The sequence below is a fragment of the Octodon degus genome, unplaced genomic scaffold (assembly GCF_000260255.1).
Source record: "Octodon degus isolate 3935 unplaced genomic scaffold, OctDeg1.0 scaffold00009, whole genome shotgun sequence".
Lineage (NCBI taxonomy): Eukaryota > Metazoa > Chordata > Mammalia > Rodentia > Octodontidae > Octodon > Octodon degus.
The window spans coordinates 28,248,467-28,265,550 of NW_004524585.1; the positions used below are offsets into that span (position 1 = coordinate 28,248,467).

The 17,084-nt window shown below is 36.2% G+C and overlaps 1 protein-coding gene and 1 pseudogene across 4 annotated transcripts in view; both read right to left on the reverse strand.

The window, feature by feature from the left end:
* The window catches only part of Lnpep (leucyl and cystinyl aminopeptidase), an 84,318-nt gene that overhangs the window by 15,806 nt on the left and 51,428 nt on the right, over positions 1-17,084 (reverse strand). For all 4 annotated transcript variants that reach the window (XM_023708460.1, XM_004625425.3, XM_023708458.1 and 1 more), the window contains 6 exons: positions 16,046-16,177; positions 12,759-12,890; positions 10,203-10,363; positions 9,940-10,028; positions 4,571-4,754; positions 3,252-3,408 (listed from right to left, as the gene is read on the reverse strand). In XM_023708460.1, coding sequence (XP_023564228.1) covers positions 3,252-3,408; positions 4,571-4,754; positions 9,940-10,028; positions 10,203-10,363; positions 12,759-12,890; positions 16,046-16,177 — 855 coding nt within the window. The remainder of the gene's footprint in view (positions 1-3,251; positions 3,409-4,570; positions 4,755-9,939; positions 10,029-10,202; positions 10,364-12,758; positions 12,891-16,045; positions 16,178-17,084) is intronic.
* LOC105741030 lies at positions 10,443-10,785 on the reverse strand (annotated as a pseudogene).

Here is a 17,084-nt window from a genome sequence, read left to right on the forward strand (position 1 = left end):
TATGCCTAAGATGTTTGATAAGCAGACAGATAGTGAGGTTAAGCTTAACAGCCTAAGTTGTATGGTAATAACAATAAGCTTGTCTTCTGGAGGGTTAACAACCTAAGTTTGCAGACCAAAATTAGAGAAAAAGGAGGACCGCAAGGATAGCCAACATTTTGGCCCTAGTCTTCCAAGGTCAATTAAGATTCAGGACATATGAGAACCTGTACTGTAACGTCATGTACCTCGGTAGTGTCCCAAATTTTCTGATCAAGGAGATTATTGGGCCAAAGAGGAAAGTGATCGATGATGTAGAGTGTGCCTAAGTAGAGTCACATGGAGAGAAAACACTCTCTCAGGCTTTCACAGAGAGCACACTGGCCAAGCAATGGCCGTAACTCATCCACATGGGTGACACTGACAAAGGTTCTACAATCTGAGGTACAGGATCTCAGGCTAAATCCTGAGGGCATTTCACTGACCTTCTCAGACCCAAAAGCTACAACTCTTGTTGTTGTACAGGTCCTGCTTTACCTTGGTCTTAACCATCCAGCAGAAAAGTATAAAAACGAAATATAAAAAGTAAGCCATGCTGTTATGTTGAGCTGTAGGGGACTCAGGTCAACAAGCTCTAACATTGCCAGTGAAGCGGAAGACCGAATACTATTATGGGCTACTGGACTCTTTTAGAATATTTTGCTGAGTTTACACACCTATATTGTTCAAGTAATGGAACTTAACAAAAAGAGGGGATATAGATGAATGTCCATTTTGTATCTGTGTATTCAAAGTGGTTAGGATAGATATATAGTTACATTCTCTTAATGAATACAGTGATTTGTTCTAATGGCGTTTGTAAATAGAGTATCATGTCCGCATCTTATACAGTAATTAACCACTAGGAATAATGTATGCAATGTGTTAATTATTGAAATTGTCCTACAAATTTGATTTGAAACTGTCTCATTGCTATTTATCTATAAAATTATGGGAAAAAAATAATTACTAAGCCAGGGAGATCGTTCAGCAGCATAAGCACTTGCCTCACAAGCAATAGGCCCTGGGTTTGATCCCTGGTACCAGAAAGAAAAAAACAACTTAAAAATAGTGAAAAGCTCTTTGCAAATAAACATAATCAACAAAAAATTTTTTATCTAGAATATATTAAAAAAAACCTGTTAAAATCAGTAGGAAAAAAATAGGCAGTTTAATAGGAAAATAAAAGAGTAGAGAACTTTGTAAAAATAGTAAGCCATGGCCAGGATACAGCACACCTCAACTGTATATATTGATAATCAAAATGTAAACTGGTGTAACTATGAAAAATCATTTGATAGTACAGTACTGACTATGCATGTTATACAGCAAGAATTCCACTTCCAGATGCATTTCATATACATATTCATATATAAGAATTTTCATAATGGTGTTATTTATTATAACTCCAGAACTCGAAAGCCCTCTTATGACCCACCAACAGCAGTGGAGGTGGTTAACAAATATCTAATCTTCTTACATACCAGCAAGAGAAAGTCTATGATAGAGCCTAAGTTTGCCTTAAAAAGATATAATCTGCATATTTTTTTTACTAATATACACAAAAATTTTTAAAAATAGTATTTTATACTGTAACATTTTAGATATAAAAAACTTACTAGTTGATGAACTCATTTTCAAATAAAGAATTAAATAGACGTTTGTTCTTTTAAATCTTAAATCTAGGGCCTACAAACTTTTCAAACTGCTTTAATGTAAAATCTCAGTTTTTAAAAAAAATGGTTGCAAGAAGGAAAGGTTTAATTTTTCTAACAAAAAGTATCTTGGAGAAATATCATTGCTGCAATACAATTAATTTAAGATAGAGCAACACATTACAAAGATTAGGCTCTGCAGGGAAACTAATCTGGATTTGAACCTCAATTTTTTAATTTAAAAGGTAAGTGACTTTGGGGGAAATTTCTTAGTGTCCTTATTTACCTAGTAGGGTATAAATGTCTACTGTGGCAACAAGTAAGGAATAAATGAGGTCACCTCCATCAAACACTAGGCAGAGGGTGAAGAGTATTTGTCTCTGGTATATTTCACATTGGCAGAAGGTTATTGTGAGCCGGGTTATGTTACAGGTTCGGGTTCCTCTTAAGGCCATGAGACTTGTGAAACAGAGAACAGTAAAAAGCTTCTCATCAGAAGAGGCCTCAGAGACCATCTTAAGCACGGGTGGGGTGGGAGCCTCCTTCAGAGTCAACAGAAGCGTGGGTGGAGGGGGTGCTTCTCATCATGCACTCGACCCCTCTGCCCTGCGCTTCTTCTGCTCTGAAAATGACAGAGAAATCATCACAGGAGGTGTGCATAGGTCAACAATAATGGCAGAAAAAGATTTTTTTAAAAAAATGATTAATCTAGGGGCTGGGGAGATAGCTCAGTAGAATAAGCACTTGCCTGGCAAGTGCAAGGACCTGAGTTCAATCCCCAGTTCTGAAAAAAAAAAAAAAAAAAAAAAAAAAAAAAAAAAAAGATTAATCCAACCCTTGCCTTTACCAGTAAAGATACCAAAACCCTGAAACTTACTCTAACTTCTATTCCAAAACTTGTCTTTTTCCTAAACGCTGCCTTTTACCTGGATCCCTGAAAAATCTGATTTTAAAAGTTAAGTCCTGTTGTTAGAATATGCTGAGTCAGAGAATTAGTTAAAAAAATTTATTATTTCCTTTCTAGCTTTAACGACTCAATAAATAGTTTAACACTGAAAGCAGCTACATAACACCTGCTAAGATCAGGAGATCAGACCTAGGAAAGAAGAAGTGTCCAACAAGGCTCCTTTAGTACTTGCTGAGATTTTCTTTCCCGCAACATCACTACCCACTGGAGAGTAGTCAGTCAGACTTGTATGTAGGATGTTCTTGGTGCAAACCTAACTGGCATTTTATAATGACCACTAGCAAATTAATGGGGATACTGACTTCACAAATGGCCCTATATAAATCATTCATTACAGAAAAGAAGAATTAAAATAGAGAAATTGCTTTTCATGTGCCCTACTTTGACAGCAGTATCAAAAGTCTGTAGCGGATATTCAAGTAAGACTACCTTCTTCTAAGCCTTTGTCAACTCTTCATGGCAAGCAGTGACATTTTAATTCAAAGTAAAGATCTCACAATCAACAAAGTAAAGAAAATGGAATTTAAGTACTTTCTCAGCCCTCTGAATGAATTATGAATAACAATATTAAAGACAGATAGCAAGATAAACTGGTGAAAAGGCAGACTTACCACCAGTTTTGAGGCCAGATCCATGTGCCCCAGTTTTTCAAGGAGGTGAAAGATGAGTCCTGTCTGGAACAGGGCTTCAGTGATGGGCGCAGCATGGTTCTCATTTCTAAGATAATCAATCAAATCAAAGGCCCTCTGAAGAGGCACCTTGCCTAGGCTAAGAGAAAAACAGGAAACGAGAATAAGCTGAGACGCACAGAAACACTCCACACATGCTGCAGATGGGGTAGCTAGATGGCGAGTCTTAACGATAAAGCATTTAAACTTAGCTGTCCACTGCTATTTATTACCCATGAGTTCAGGGGGGCCAACGTCAAAGGCGCACTTCAAGAGAAAGATACCTGACAGTTTTTTTGTTCCATAAGTCTTTTGTAAATTGCTTCATGTGGTAAAATTATTGCATCTGATTATTAAATTGAGAGAAGGAATGGTACAGAGTATTTGAATCAGAAAAAAGTTTTATTTGTCAAACTTATTAAAGGCAAGGTCCATTGTGAATTTACAGTGAGTACACCTGAAAAATTAATCATTTTGTTGGAATAACAGTGATGGTAAATTATAAAGGCTATTTCACAATAAATGAACCAAAATGAGAAGGTCAAGAGAGGTCACAGGGAATCCTTTTGAGTGCTCCTCCAGGTCTACCATCAACCTAAGCTGGTAATCTGGTCAGAGGATGTCTTTATAAGCGGCAACAACCCTCTTGGCTTTCTGATTCTGTAACATGTGCAGTGGTTGGGAAGACAAATAGTATACAGATAAAGAGGCTCCAGCCATCAGAGATGTGGGTCAAACCAGCCAGTAAGCACTGAGTTCCACATGGTTGCCAACTGCAGCTTGAAAAGAACTCTCTCACAAAACAAAAAAGATGCTTGAAGTTGTAAGTAATGTAATTCAGCAAACTACGCACTCCTGCCTATTTTGTTATTTAACTGTTCAACATATTTGTAGCATATATTTCCTCTACCTCCCCTTCTTTTTTTGTTTTTGGTCTTTTTGAGACAGGGTCTCTCTATGTAGTTCAGGCTGTCCTTGAGCTCACTATGTAGTCCAGGCTGACCTCAAACTTGCAGTGATTCTCCTGCCTTTGCCTCCCAGAGGCTGGGATTACAGGTGTGCACCACCACAGGAAGCTGACATTTCTAAAGTCCCTGAAAGCAAAAGGCATGTCTTATATCTTCTTAACCATTCCAAATGAACTGTACCTAACAGTCTATACAAACTAGTTCTTTCAAACTTTTTCTGAAATGCTCTTTATATCAATAACACTTGATTAAAAATAAAACAAAACTACACAACCCAAACCAAAAATACGCTACCCTGCAAGCTCAAAGATGTTGTTAATGAGGCTGGCTCGGTCTTTGTCACTCAGAACATAAGGGTTTCTCTTCAGCTGTTTGATAAGTGCAGCCCAGTCATCATCTCCATAGTGCACAATGTAGTAGCCAGTCATGTTTGCGTTGACTTTGACCCACTGCACTTGTTCTGTAAGATTGATGATACCTAAGGCAGGGCATAAATGAACGTTTAACAGAATGGTCAGGCAAGAAAAAATATTAAATGAGCAATTTCTTCGTTTCATGACATATACTTAATCATTCTAGTAAGAAGCTAAATATCTGCTATCTTATACACCTATTTTCACAAAAATTAAGATCACCACTTATTCAAGATTTATTTTCTGTGCGCTATTGGGTCTGTACTAAGCACTGGGGAGCAGATGGTAAAAAAGGGAAGTTATGTCTCTGCTTTTATGATCTAAAGGAGTGATGGCACTCAGTGACCACAACTGTGGGATGTATCCCATAGAGTCACCTCTACTATATAAGTACATTATCATACAAATGCTATTGATGGAAAACAAATACAACATCTAGTGGCAATACACATAAGAAATGTTTCACCTAGTAGGAAAGGTCAAGAGAAGTTTCTTCAAAGAAATGACATCTATCTTGTCATTCTTCTAAGCAACTTCAGAATACAGTAAAGGTATTAGCTTGGTGAAAAGGGTTGGCAGGGGGGACCTAAGTATTTAAGGCCAAGAGAGAAATTGTACCTGGCATCCAATCATTGAGGGAAACCGTGTAGAGAGGACAGTGTGTGTGTGTGTGTGTGTGTGTGTGTGTGTGTGTGTGTGTGGTGCAATGACAATAAGAGATCTATATAAAATGTCTTACATCTCAGTCTGTCTTCTGTTATGTTAGCAAAAAAGCCGACAGAGCCAAATAGAAAAGTCACATAATTCAAAATAGGACTAGCAAAATAAAGAAAAAGCTTACAGTTTCATTAGGCACAAGTATATAAAAACTGAGTTAGCAGAAGAGTAATATGTGCTTTTCGGTCCCTGTCATTATGTATATAAATGCTGAGAACTGGTATTTGACTGTAGTTAAAGGCTATTAAAAACATATATTGAATGAATGAATGAAAATATAATTACTATATCATACTACATAGCTTCAGATTAGATCCGAACAGGCTGTAGGGCATTATGATGTAATTTTGTTCCTGTATCTAATGAATACTTTTAAAATTTTTTAAATTAAGAAGACGAGAGATTAGCAAAATAATCTAAACTGAGACAATGTGTATTTTGAAGACTTGTCAAGTTTTCCCTTAACTGAAACACTTAGATTGTTTTAATATTTTTTACTATCATATTATTTCTGCAGCAAAATTTTTTTCTGGCTTAGAATCACAGGTTAAACTTGAGTTATACATCAGTACCTGAAGCTTTAGGGTTTAACAACTTCGAAAGCACGAAATATTGAAATTTATCAGACTCTTAATATCTTTGAGACTCAATTCTATTAATACCACAAAAGATATTTAAGACTGAAAAGGCCTTCTGACCACATCTTAACAGGCTATATCAATTTGGTAGTCATTTTTATTTTAAAAATTCCATGCTAAATTATGTTGTACTGCTGATATAGCATCAGACAGGAAAGATCATTTCAACACGTTTATTCCTTTTTCCAGAGCAGAATACTGTTCCAAGGAGTATTTGTTGTGGCAACTATGCCTACTTCAATTTACAGCCAGTTTTAACAAACTTTATCATTAATGAAATTAACTTTACTATAAACTAATAAAAAAAAAAATCAACATTCTCCAGGTCACCAAGCACAATCTTCCATACAGCTTTTTCCAAGAAAAGGCCTTGGAAAGAAGTCTGTAGACCCTAAATTTTCACTGCCCCAAAAAAGCGACAAAAATGGTAAGCATGACAACTCTCTGACCAGATGAGGCAGAAATCAGAAAGTACTGATCTCCCTGGCTGATCAGCAAGTTGCCATGCTGTAAAGCCAAGTCCAGATGGCAGGGAAGAAGAACACAGCAGGGAGTATATCTGAAATTATTATTGTCAAGTTGACAGAACATACGCAGTGCAGGCAACAGCACAGAAAGAAGAGTTATCATTTAAAGAATTAACATACTAGTCTCTTTCTGGGTCTTTTGAATGATCTAGAATGTAGGACCTTAACATCACAGCTATGTAAAATAATACCTTTGTACACAAGGGAGATAACTACATCCTGGAGCTCAAAAGTAGATGAGGCTACACTGATGTTTTTAACTATAATTCTTAACAGATTAATAGTTCAATTTTCATGGCCCATTGAGCAGTAAAACTGAGCTCTAATCCTAAATGGCAGAAACTCAGATGAAGTAATCTAGTTGTGTTTTTCCAAAACCATTGTCAATGAACTATGAAAATGAACTACTGTTTCACAAAGAAACATTAAAACACTGAAACAAACAAACAAAAAACCAATGTTTTTACTACAAAGTTACAAAATTTAATGTCTAGTTTGCTCCAGAGGGCTAGTATGGTACACACAATCCAACTACATTCCCCTTGTAGAAATGCACTCCTTCTCTAATAGCCTTTCATTTCTTCTTTATTTTAGTAGAGAGGAAATAGGAAAAAGCAGAGATGTGAAATATTTCTGCAACAGTGATATGCTGTCAGAAACATGCATATTTCCTATTAGATTTAAAATAAGTATCTCCTATAATTAAAGACCTTAGGCTTGAATAAGATGTTGGTAAGGACGGAAGGAGAGAAAAAAGAAGAGAACAATATTGTTTTGCTGTAATTGCTTTAATATGGAGTAATGAAAAGTATCCCCTTCTCGTTCTTTATATGTACAATAAATAACTTCAAAATTCATGCATATGGAGAAAAGGGACAAAGATAGTGACAAATTAAGCTCCCATATAAGACTGTAAAAGTGGTGGACAAACACAGCATCCCTGAAATTAGGATATATGAAAATATACTACAGATTTAAAAAATTATTAAAATTATATGCTGTAGTAAAGTCATAGGTCATAAAATAAGCCTGCTACATTCCTTCTGAGAAAAAATGCAAATAAAGTAAGATTCTCACTGTAGTATAAGAAACCAAAATGATTCAACTGTTCTCAGTGTCAAATATATTTTTGTATGAAAAGATATTTTCAGTGTGGTCTCTCAAAACTTGAACTGGCAAAAATCAAAACAGTGGCAGCAGCAAAAAAAATAAGGCATTGAGAGGAAGTAAGAGACACAGCTTCCATCATTTATTGGTCCACCTACGGTTCTTGGTTCCACCAATTATATCATAGGGCATTTTGTATATTTCTGTTTACTAAGAATCTTTTCAAATGAAGGGAAATAGGGTATTTCATCAGGATTTGAATGTTCTTTTCTTAGGCTTTCTTGTGGACAATTTGCAATTGAGTAACTTCATTATAGATAAGCATTCATTCATTCAATAAATTTTTATGAGTCTACTGAGTGCTAAGTTTACAACAATAATTCATATAGCCACTATCCTTAACCTCAGAAGAATGTTCTCCCTGGGCCTAAAGTGCACTTAAAGTTTTATTTATTTATTTATTTATTTTTTTGTGGTACTGGGAATTGAACTCAGGACCTTGTGCTTGTCAGGCAGGCACTTATGCGGCTGAGTTATCTCCCCAGCCCAAAGTTTTAGAGTTTGGTAGACAGCACTTCCTTGGACTCCCAGCCATGCTACAGTAGTCAGAGTGGGGATGACATCACTGACTGCACCTCAGGCTTTCAGTAGTAAGATTGCTGTTGTGACTGTTCCTGTAAGACTCCCATGCAGTTTGCAGTAACTGCAATAGAAATGGCACATTCATATACTTCAGATGGCTGACAATTGTGACCTCACAAAGCAGTGGCCACTGAGTTCCATGCCTCATATCACAAATGGTATCTCAGCCTTCATTGTTTGACAAGCAGTGCCAATAAAAAGTTCATACAAAAAAAATTAACATTCAAAATGTTTCTTGGGATGTTTTCAGTAAAGACAAAAAAGGTGAATTAAGTATCTAATAGTAAGGCAAGCCAAGTCATTCCTGCATAACTTCTATTTAAAAAGACAAGATGTAAAATTCACACTTATATTAGTACAACTAAGTAAGTTTTGACTAGAAAGAAATAATCTACTAGAGAGTAATTTATGCATGATAATAAAATTTGTTTTTATTTTCCAAATTTTACGTACTGTGGATATACTATGGAAAAGGTTTTTTAAAAGACAGTAACATCTGTAATAATAAATAGCATTTAAGCAGTACATAACACATACAAGGCAGGAGTTTCATAAGCATGAACTCACTGATCCCCACCACAACTCCATCACCATCTCCATTCTGTTTCTGAGAGAAGGAGGCTCCGAGAGGTCATAAAACTTAATCTACAATAGGGCAAGTAATCAGCAATAGAGCCAAGAAGGGAACAAGGCAACTTGCCTTCAAAGTTTGTTCCTACATTCACCTCTCGAAACTACACACTTGAACACCAGATCCAAATTCAAGTAAGAATTTTTCCCATTTACATAAGTTGAAAGCATCATTAATGATTTCTACAGAACTCAAGAGCCTTATGCTATTTTAGGGCACAGATTAAGAGGATCCATAGTGTGGCACATCAGTGGTATTTAACAGATGGTCACAAGCTACACTCAATAGCTTTTTATAGACTACATGTAGGTCAGTACACACAGACTGACTAGCCCTCATCTGAAATACTGGAGACCAGAAGTGTTGAGAATTTTTTTTCTTTCTTTAGAGTTTGAAGTATTTTCATAGATTTTACTGAGCATGCTAATTTTGAAATTTTAAAATGCTCCCAAACCTGAAACATTCTGAATGTTCTAGAGCTCAAAACATTTCTAATTTTCTATTTTCGGAGTAGGGATACTCATCTTGGTCCCTCTGTTTTATTATCTTACTCTTCCTTTCTATGATAGCACTTGTCCCATTTTCTGATTACCAAAAAATGCATGTCCTGTCTGCAGGATATAATTACTCTAAATCTCGGCCTTGAACTGACCTTTGTTATACACATGAATTGTCTAGGAGGCTTGGCTAAGATACAGCTGCAACAGCCCACTCCCACAAAGTAGGCTGCAGGTAACACTTTTAAAGAAACTGCTTTACTTCCTTTACTCTGAATACTGTAGGATGAACTATTTCTCCAAGGCATAAAAATAAACATTTACCATTTTCTTCCAGGACTGCCAGCACATTCCTTACAAGTTTTTATATGTACTTCTTATTCCTAAAAGCCCTTCCACATACTCCGAACCAACTATCTGCCCTTTGGTCTGATTTTAAAAATTATGCTGTTTGCAATTTCTTATCAGAAATGTGTTAATTACAGGCAAACCTGATTTCTTGTCCAGTAAGGATACTGCTCGATATTTTGAATAATTTTTTCCATCAGTGACATATGATATTGGAATATGCCACAGGTAGCTGTCAAAAGAAAGTATGTAAGATTAGTTCTCTAATATTTCAGTATGAAAATGAAATTTTTAAAGTTATTCACAAGATTAGGTTTTATATGGGCTTATGATTATAAAACATCTAAAAATATTTAAGCTGAAGGTATAAAAGAGACAACATGGAATGAAGGTACAGTATATGTACCTTGCATCTGAAGGCTGCATTTCAGGTTTCATATTTAAGAAAAATCTCTCTTGTTTTATAGAAAGTTCCATTCCTTTCCTGTGAACAGTCACTAAAGGAAATCCTTTCTGTAGGGTCCAGGTTTTCATCATTTGCTTTACATCTAATGTTTTGTTTGTAACCTGTTAAACAAGAATAAGAATTTTTGCTTAAAGAAAAAATTAGCTTAAAACCTTTCTTTTTTTTATGTGACTGAGTTTATTACAAAGGTAACAAAATGAGTTTCAAGGAGGAAGACATGGAGACATAGGCTGGGTGTGAGCCTCGTAACCGCAGGCTACAGCAGCCCTGCCGTGGATCTGGATGATTTTCTCTCATCAAGAAGTTGATCTTTTGAGCTGTTTCCATGCTGTAGATCCTCCAGCAGGTTGTGTAGCCTTCCTGCTGTCAGCAGCGGCAAGGCTTTTCATAGTTATCTTCATTGCTTAAGGTCCTCAGTGAGCCCATCCATTGTGAGGATTCTGTTTAGTGTCCTGTGTGCACCTTCCACGTTCCCATCTTGTACCATCACAGTCCTGGAAATGACCTTCAGATGTTTTGCCATGATCTTAGATTTAAGCCTTCATTCTGCAGAACCATCTGTCATTCCTCCCCAGCCCAGGATCCAGCTCCTTCATCAGCTTAAAAACTTATGCCATCCATACCTTTTCTCCAGCTTGTTTTAGAAAGACTACATTCAATGTTAACATTAAAAAGGTATTAATGCTGAGTTGAATTTACATTTATAATCTAGGTAAAGAGAAAAACTCACCAAATGAAAAGTAACCTGCAACAGAACAGAGTGATAACCATGCAAGTGAGAGATAGATTACATTGAGAAGCAGCATATATATCAATAGCAATTAGATTAATACATCTTTGAAGCTGGGTGTGGGGGTGCACACCTGTAACCCCAGAACTTGGGAAGTTGAGCAAGTGTATCACCATGGGTTGCAGGTCAGTCTGTACTACTTAATGAGCTCAAGGCCAACCTGAAATGCAGAGCGAGACTATCTCAAAAAACCAAAAAAGATGAGCACGCTTGAAGAAGGTACAAGCATTCTTTCAGGTCATAATGCTACCATACAGAGAATGTGACTAAAATATATTCTAGAACAGCATTGCTTCTTAGCACTGTGAATCAGCTGAGTCCAGGTTTCTCTTTATTCCCCTATTCTTAGCCTTGTATGTATCTGTCTTCAAAGACTTAATCCTGTGGGAGTGCAGGGGCAGCACTAGCAAAAGACTCAGTCAGTTCCCTTGACTTTAAAGGTCTTTAGAGAATACTGGTAGAATTTCTTCGAAGCTACAGATCTTCTTTCCTAGAAAATACATGAACTTACTTGAAAAAGCTAGAATCCAGTGCCAGAAGCTAATAGACCCTTAAAGCCCACTCTCCCCAAGGCATCTGGTATTAGTGATTACATATACATTTTTAAAAAGTCATGTGCCTAAATCTGTAACATCATATCCTTATGGCAGGCCTTATGAAGTCATTGTACACCCATTTATTTAAAGCACAAAAGAATGGAGCAATTCTTTCTCAACTGTGACATTAATTTCGTATTTCTTATACTGCTTACACATTTACTTCTAGATCAGAGGGTGGGAAGAAAAGCAAGGTACTTTTAGTTGTTTGACACAGTACTGAATGAAAAGGCCAGAGCATCATTTAATGTGAATGCTGAAAATAGTGAGGCTACTGTTAGGATCAGGTTGGATGGAACAATAACACGATGCAAAAAGTGAGTTAATGAGGAAGAAATACGTTCTAAATGTCTATAGATAAGATAAATTCCAAAGAACAAAGTAACCTAAGAGCAGTCTGAAGCTCATGGCAGTCAGCTCGTAGAACACGACATAGCAGAGGGTAATCTGGACTCAAAAGGCAAGCGATTCATAGGGAACAGTACAGAACCAAGAATGGATGGTAGAAAAAGGTAAGAATGGGAAAACAGGTGCTTGCGTGGTGTGGGGCGCGTGGGCTGGCTCCTTCTCGGCTAAATTTTGCTGTGCACCTAAATGTGTCAGAATAACAACAACCAAAGGAATGCGGGCAAGGGGCCAAATTACAAAGATACAGTAACGTCTATCAACACAGAGAAGATACCTTTCTAACTAGTTAGAAATGATAAAGATACAGAATACTAGTAGCTTCACTGTTTTCAACAATGAGAAACAGCACTCTCATTTTCTGACTTTAAATTTAGTATACTGTTTACAATTTTTTAAAAAATTTATTTGATACAGTGTCTCACTACACAGCTCAAACTCATAGTGATCCTCCTGCTTTCAGCCTCCCCAGAGCTGGTGTCCATCACCATGCCAGACTCTGACCCCCAGGGGCGGGGCCAGTGTAGTACGTGGTGCCAGGGATCACATCTGTTCACAAATATTTATGTAACAAGCTCCATCCAGATATTTTCCAAGTAATTACCCTTGGTATCTTAGATTCATTAATGTATGTGATAAAAATAGAAACAGAAGAGCCCTCTCAGTAAAAACACAGGACTTGAGGAAAGTACCCAGCTTACTTACCTCATTGAAACTATCCCACAGATCATCACTCTGAATGGATCCATAGCTGTGATTATGCAGGTAAAGAATAATGGCGTGCTGAAAAACATCTTCACTAAGGAACGTTTTCAGCATCAATAGGAGAGAAGCTCCCTATGAAAGAGAGGGAGAGACACACAGAGAGACAGACACAGACAGACAGGGAAACACACAGAGAAAAGAAAAAAGGAAAAAGAATGAAATTTTATAGGTGACAGCAGTGAAAATCTAAAATTCAAAATAATCATTCTAAACATGTAATTGTATATATGTATGTGTATATATATATATATCCACATGATAATACATTGGTCATCTCATACAGCTTGACATGGACTCTGTTCAAATTATTTTAACATTTTAAGAGATATGAAAAATAACAGAATTCGATTTTTGTGTATACTAATCCTACCATGAGGTACTCTGTGTCTGATCAGTACACTGTCTCAAGTGTTACTAGTGACATGTTCAGTATTTCTAAATGTATTATTATTATTTTTTTTAATTTTAGGGAAGGGCCTAAAGGGTGTTCCGGGTCTCACTACTAGATTGGACTCATAGTGATCTGCCTGTTTACAGCCTCCCAAGAGCTGGGATTACAGGCGCGTGCCACCATGCCCACAATTGTAGTCTCAACGTGACTGGGGGACAGGGCGATTGAACCCCCGGCCCCTGTACCTGCTTGCAGGTCCTTTAATCTGCTGAGCTATTTGGCTGGCCCTTGTAAATGTATTTTAAATTAAAAATACTAAATTGTCTGGATCTTCATCGCATCCCCAATGTTTAAATATCAGTTGACTCCATGAAGGTATACTGCCATAGACAAATTAACAGAGCTCTCAAGTCTCTCTGCTAGGTACATATTACTTTCTAAATTTAGTGTATCACCTTGCTGAAGTAAAAAGGATCTTCCTGCAGAGACAAGCTGAAATGTATTTGAAACCAATAAATATATAGGGCAACAATCATACACTAAAAATTCACAACCAGGTATGCTACTCAAAGGCCACGTGGTATTGACTCATGCACAAGTTGTCATTCCCAACCCCCAAATGATCTCCTCCTTTGTGAAGTCTTCCTTAATGTGAAACAGGAATCATATTTCTCCATCTCCAGTGGAAATTTAAACTGCATTTCCTTTTCTAGACTAGTTGAGTATGCTAGTTGAGAGAATTGGCAAACTCAGCTACACTAAAGCAGTGCCTACTACAATGCCTACTAGTAAGCACTAACATAGTTTCTGAATAAATTTTACATTAAAAGTGCATCTATGTTAACCCATCAAGATTATCAATACACAGAAAAAAATAGCTATTACACATTTTTGAAATTCATAGCTACTAACTGCTTATAAACTGAAGTACTCATTCTTGTTCCCAAATGCCCCCACCTCACCAACTTTCTCCTCTGTGCTATAACACTCCCATTAATAGAATAAGAATTATTTACCTTTCCAAATTCTAAACAAGTCAGGCTTTAGTCTGGAAAAATGTCTGCCATCTTGCTTACCTATCTTATCTACCACTTAAGTATTTACCTCTACTCTGTGTTTTTATACTCACTGCTTTCTGTCAACCTTTACTACCACTCCTAGTTTCAAATTTTTACCATTATATGACTGAAGTTCATCATCAATTTCCTGGCTTTTGGTCTCTGCCCTCTTTTATTCATTTCATAAAACTGAAACTAATTTTTTCCTAAGTAGGAACTTGAATCAAGTCACCGCTTGTTGGAAATCTTCTAAAGCTTTCCACTGCTTACAGAAAAAATATCTAGGTTCTTTATGGTGTTCAGAATCTTTGCAACTAGGCCCTACCTACCTATCGCATCTTTCCCCTATTCCACATGTTGCTTCCACTGTAGTGACACATGTATTTGCTAAACAAATGTTCCTTGTCCATCAGTATTCTTAACTTTTCATTTATAAAGCCTATTATTCCATCTCTGCCTTAGCCTGCTATTCCCACTCTTCTTTATCTATACTATTTAACCCATTTTAATTCCCATTTTTTCAAAAGAATCTCTCCTCAGCATGTCATGCAGAACTTCCCTGTACTGTTGGCATGTACAAGTAGTCCCTCACTTATCATGGAAGTTACGTTCCAGACACCCCTGTGATAAGTGAAAACCAACAAAGCAGCAACATTATATTTATTTTAGTATTTATATATATTTAAGGTTTTATAAACCCTTCCCACACTCTTATAAACCTTTCCCACTCTTCTAAAAATATTTCTAATGTTTTTAACCATTTTCTAAATTCATAAACCTATATAATTTTAACAACATGCAGACACTGTGTGGTATAGTAAAATCCCATGATATTGCACAAAAACCCATGATAAATAATTTAGATTAATATTTTTTGAAAACCTGTGAAACAGTGAGTCAATGAAAGTCAAACCATAAAACAGTGAGGGACTACTGTAATAGATATGAATTGTACTTCACATGTTTCATGTATTATGTTCTGTATCTAGTAGAAAAATTTATTAATCAATTGATCTGATAATCAAAATAAGGAAGCAAATGGACCCTAACACTCAGTGCTCTGCTACTGCAAATATGAAGGACAATGTCTCTAATTTTATTTTCTTCATCCTCAAATCTGCATTTTGTTTTTGTACCTGCATTCCAATCTTTGATTCATAGAATCTTTTTGCTTGTTTTGGGAATTCTAACTTTAGAACTCACCTCAATTTTGAGTAAAAAAGCAAGGGTTTACTTAGAATCCTCCCTGCAACTTTAAGATCTGTGGATTAAACCAAATAGAACAGGTGCATGGCTTAAGATCTTGGCAACTGCCTGGAATACTAGTCACAGAACTTACGAGGGAGACACAGAAAAAAGGAAAAAATAAAAAAAGTTCAAATTTTTTACAATAGATCTGTATGTTTAAAATTTAAACATTTAGGGGCCAGCCAAATAGCTCAGCAGATTAAAGCATCTACAAGCAGACACAGGGGCTGGGGGTTTGATCCCTGCCCATGGGCACGCTGAGACTGGGCATGGTGGCGCATGCCTGTAATCCCAGCTCTTGGGAGGCTGTAAACAGGCAGATAGATCACTATGAGTCCGATCTAGTAGTAAGACCCTGAACACCCTGTAGACCCTTCCCTAAAATACAAAAAAAAAATAAATAAAATAAACATTTAAGAATTCAACAGGACACCTGAAAATAATACTCAAGTCATCTGTAAATCATGAAGCTTGCTCATTACAAAATTAATTTGAAGCCTACTATTGGTACTATTTGTATACAGCAGTACCTTAAAATAGGAAAGAGAATCAAACATTTCTTCAATTTGTTCTGAAGACTGAACAGATGATAATATTGGATGAGATGAGTTTAAAGCATCTTTCTTCATGGTTTTAAATCGAGAGTCTAAAAAATCTTCATACTAGCAAAAAAAAAAAAAAATCAAGCAGATTAGAATAAGAATAATATCAAAGATAAAAGTAACTATAACAATTATTTATATGAATTCTACTAGTTACTATTTAAAGTTATTCTGAAAAAATAATAACCAGCTTAACTACTTCAGAATATAAACTTTTGAAAGTATAGGGCCGGCCAAATAGCTTAGTGGATTAAAGCTTGGGCTTAGGCAGATACAGTGGCCAGGGTTCGATTTGCAGTGTGTCATGCAGGCCCCGTCCCCAGGGCATAAAGAGATGGCGACTAATACTGGGCGTGGTGGTGTATGCCTGTAATCCCAGCACTTGGCAGGATGAACACAGGTGGATCACTACAAGTCGGATCTACATAGTGAGACCATGTAGACCCTGTACTAAAATACAAAAAAAAAAAAGTATAGTAACACCATGACCTCATACATATTCCTTAAAGTTATAACCTAGATACAAGAAAATCAGCATTTTCTAAACAAGAGCATAAAAATGAATAATCTATTACTAAAAAATGCCAAATATGAATATTCAAGATGAATATTCTCAAGAGGTTAAAATATATTTTAAAACAAAATCTGAAATTTAAAAAGGAAAAAAAGCCTTTAAACTGATTCCTTGTATATAATCCATACTTTAACATAAAGTAACATTTCATTAACATTTCTCTTAATTGAAGTTCATTTTAAATAAAACTTTTGAACAGAAAGAACTCTCTGAGGTCTTTGTAGCTGAACTTCCCCAGACTATGGATTAGGGTTTTAAACATTCTGGGCACCACCAAGTGGTGAAACTGTGTATCTCATTGCTTAATTTTGAATACCCTGCTTAGCATTCTAGCTAAAATTTAATTTCTTCTATTACTTGAATATGTAAAGAATTCCTATACAGAAGTTTTAA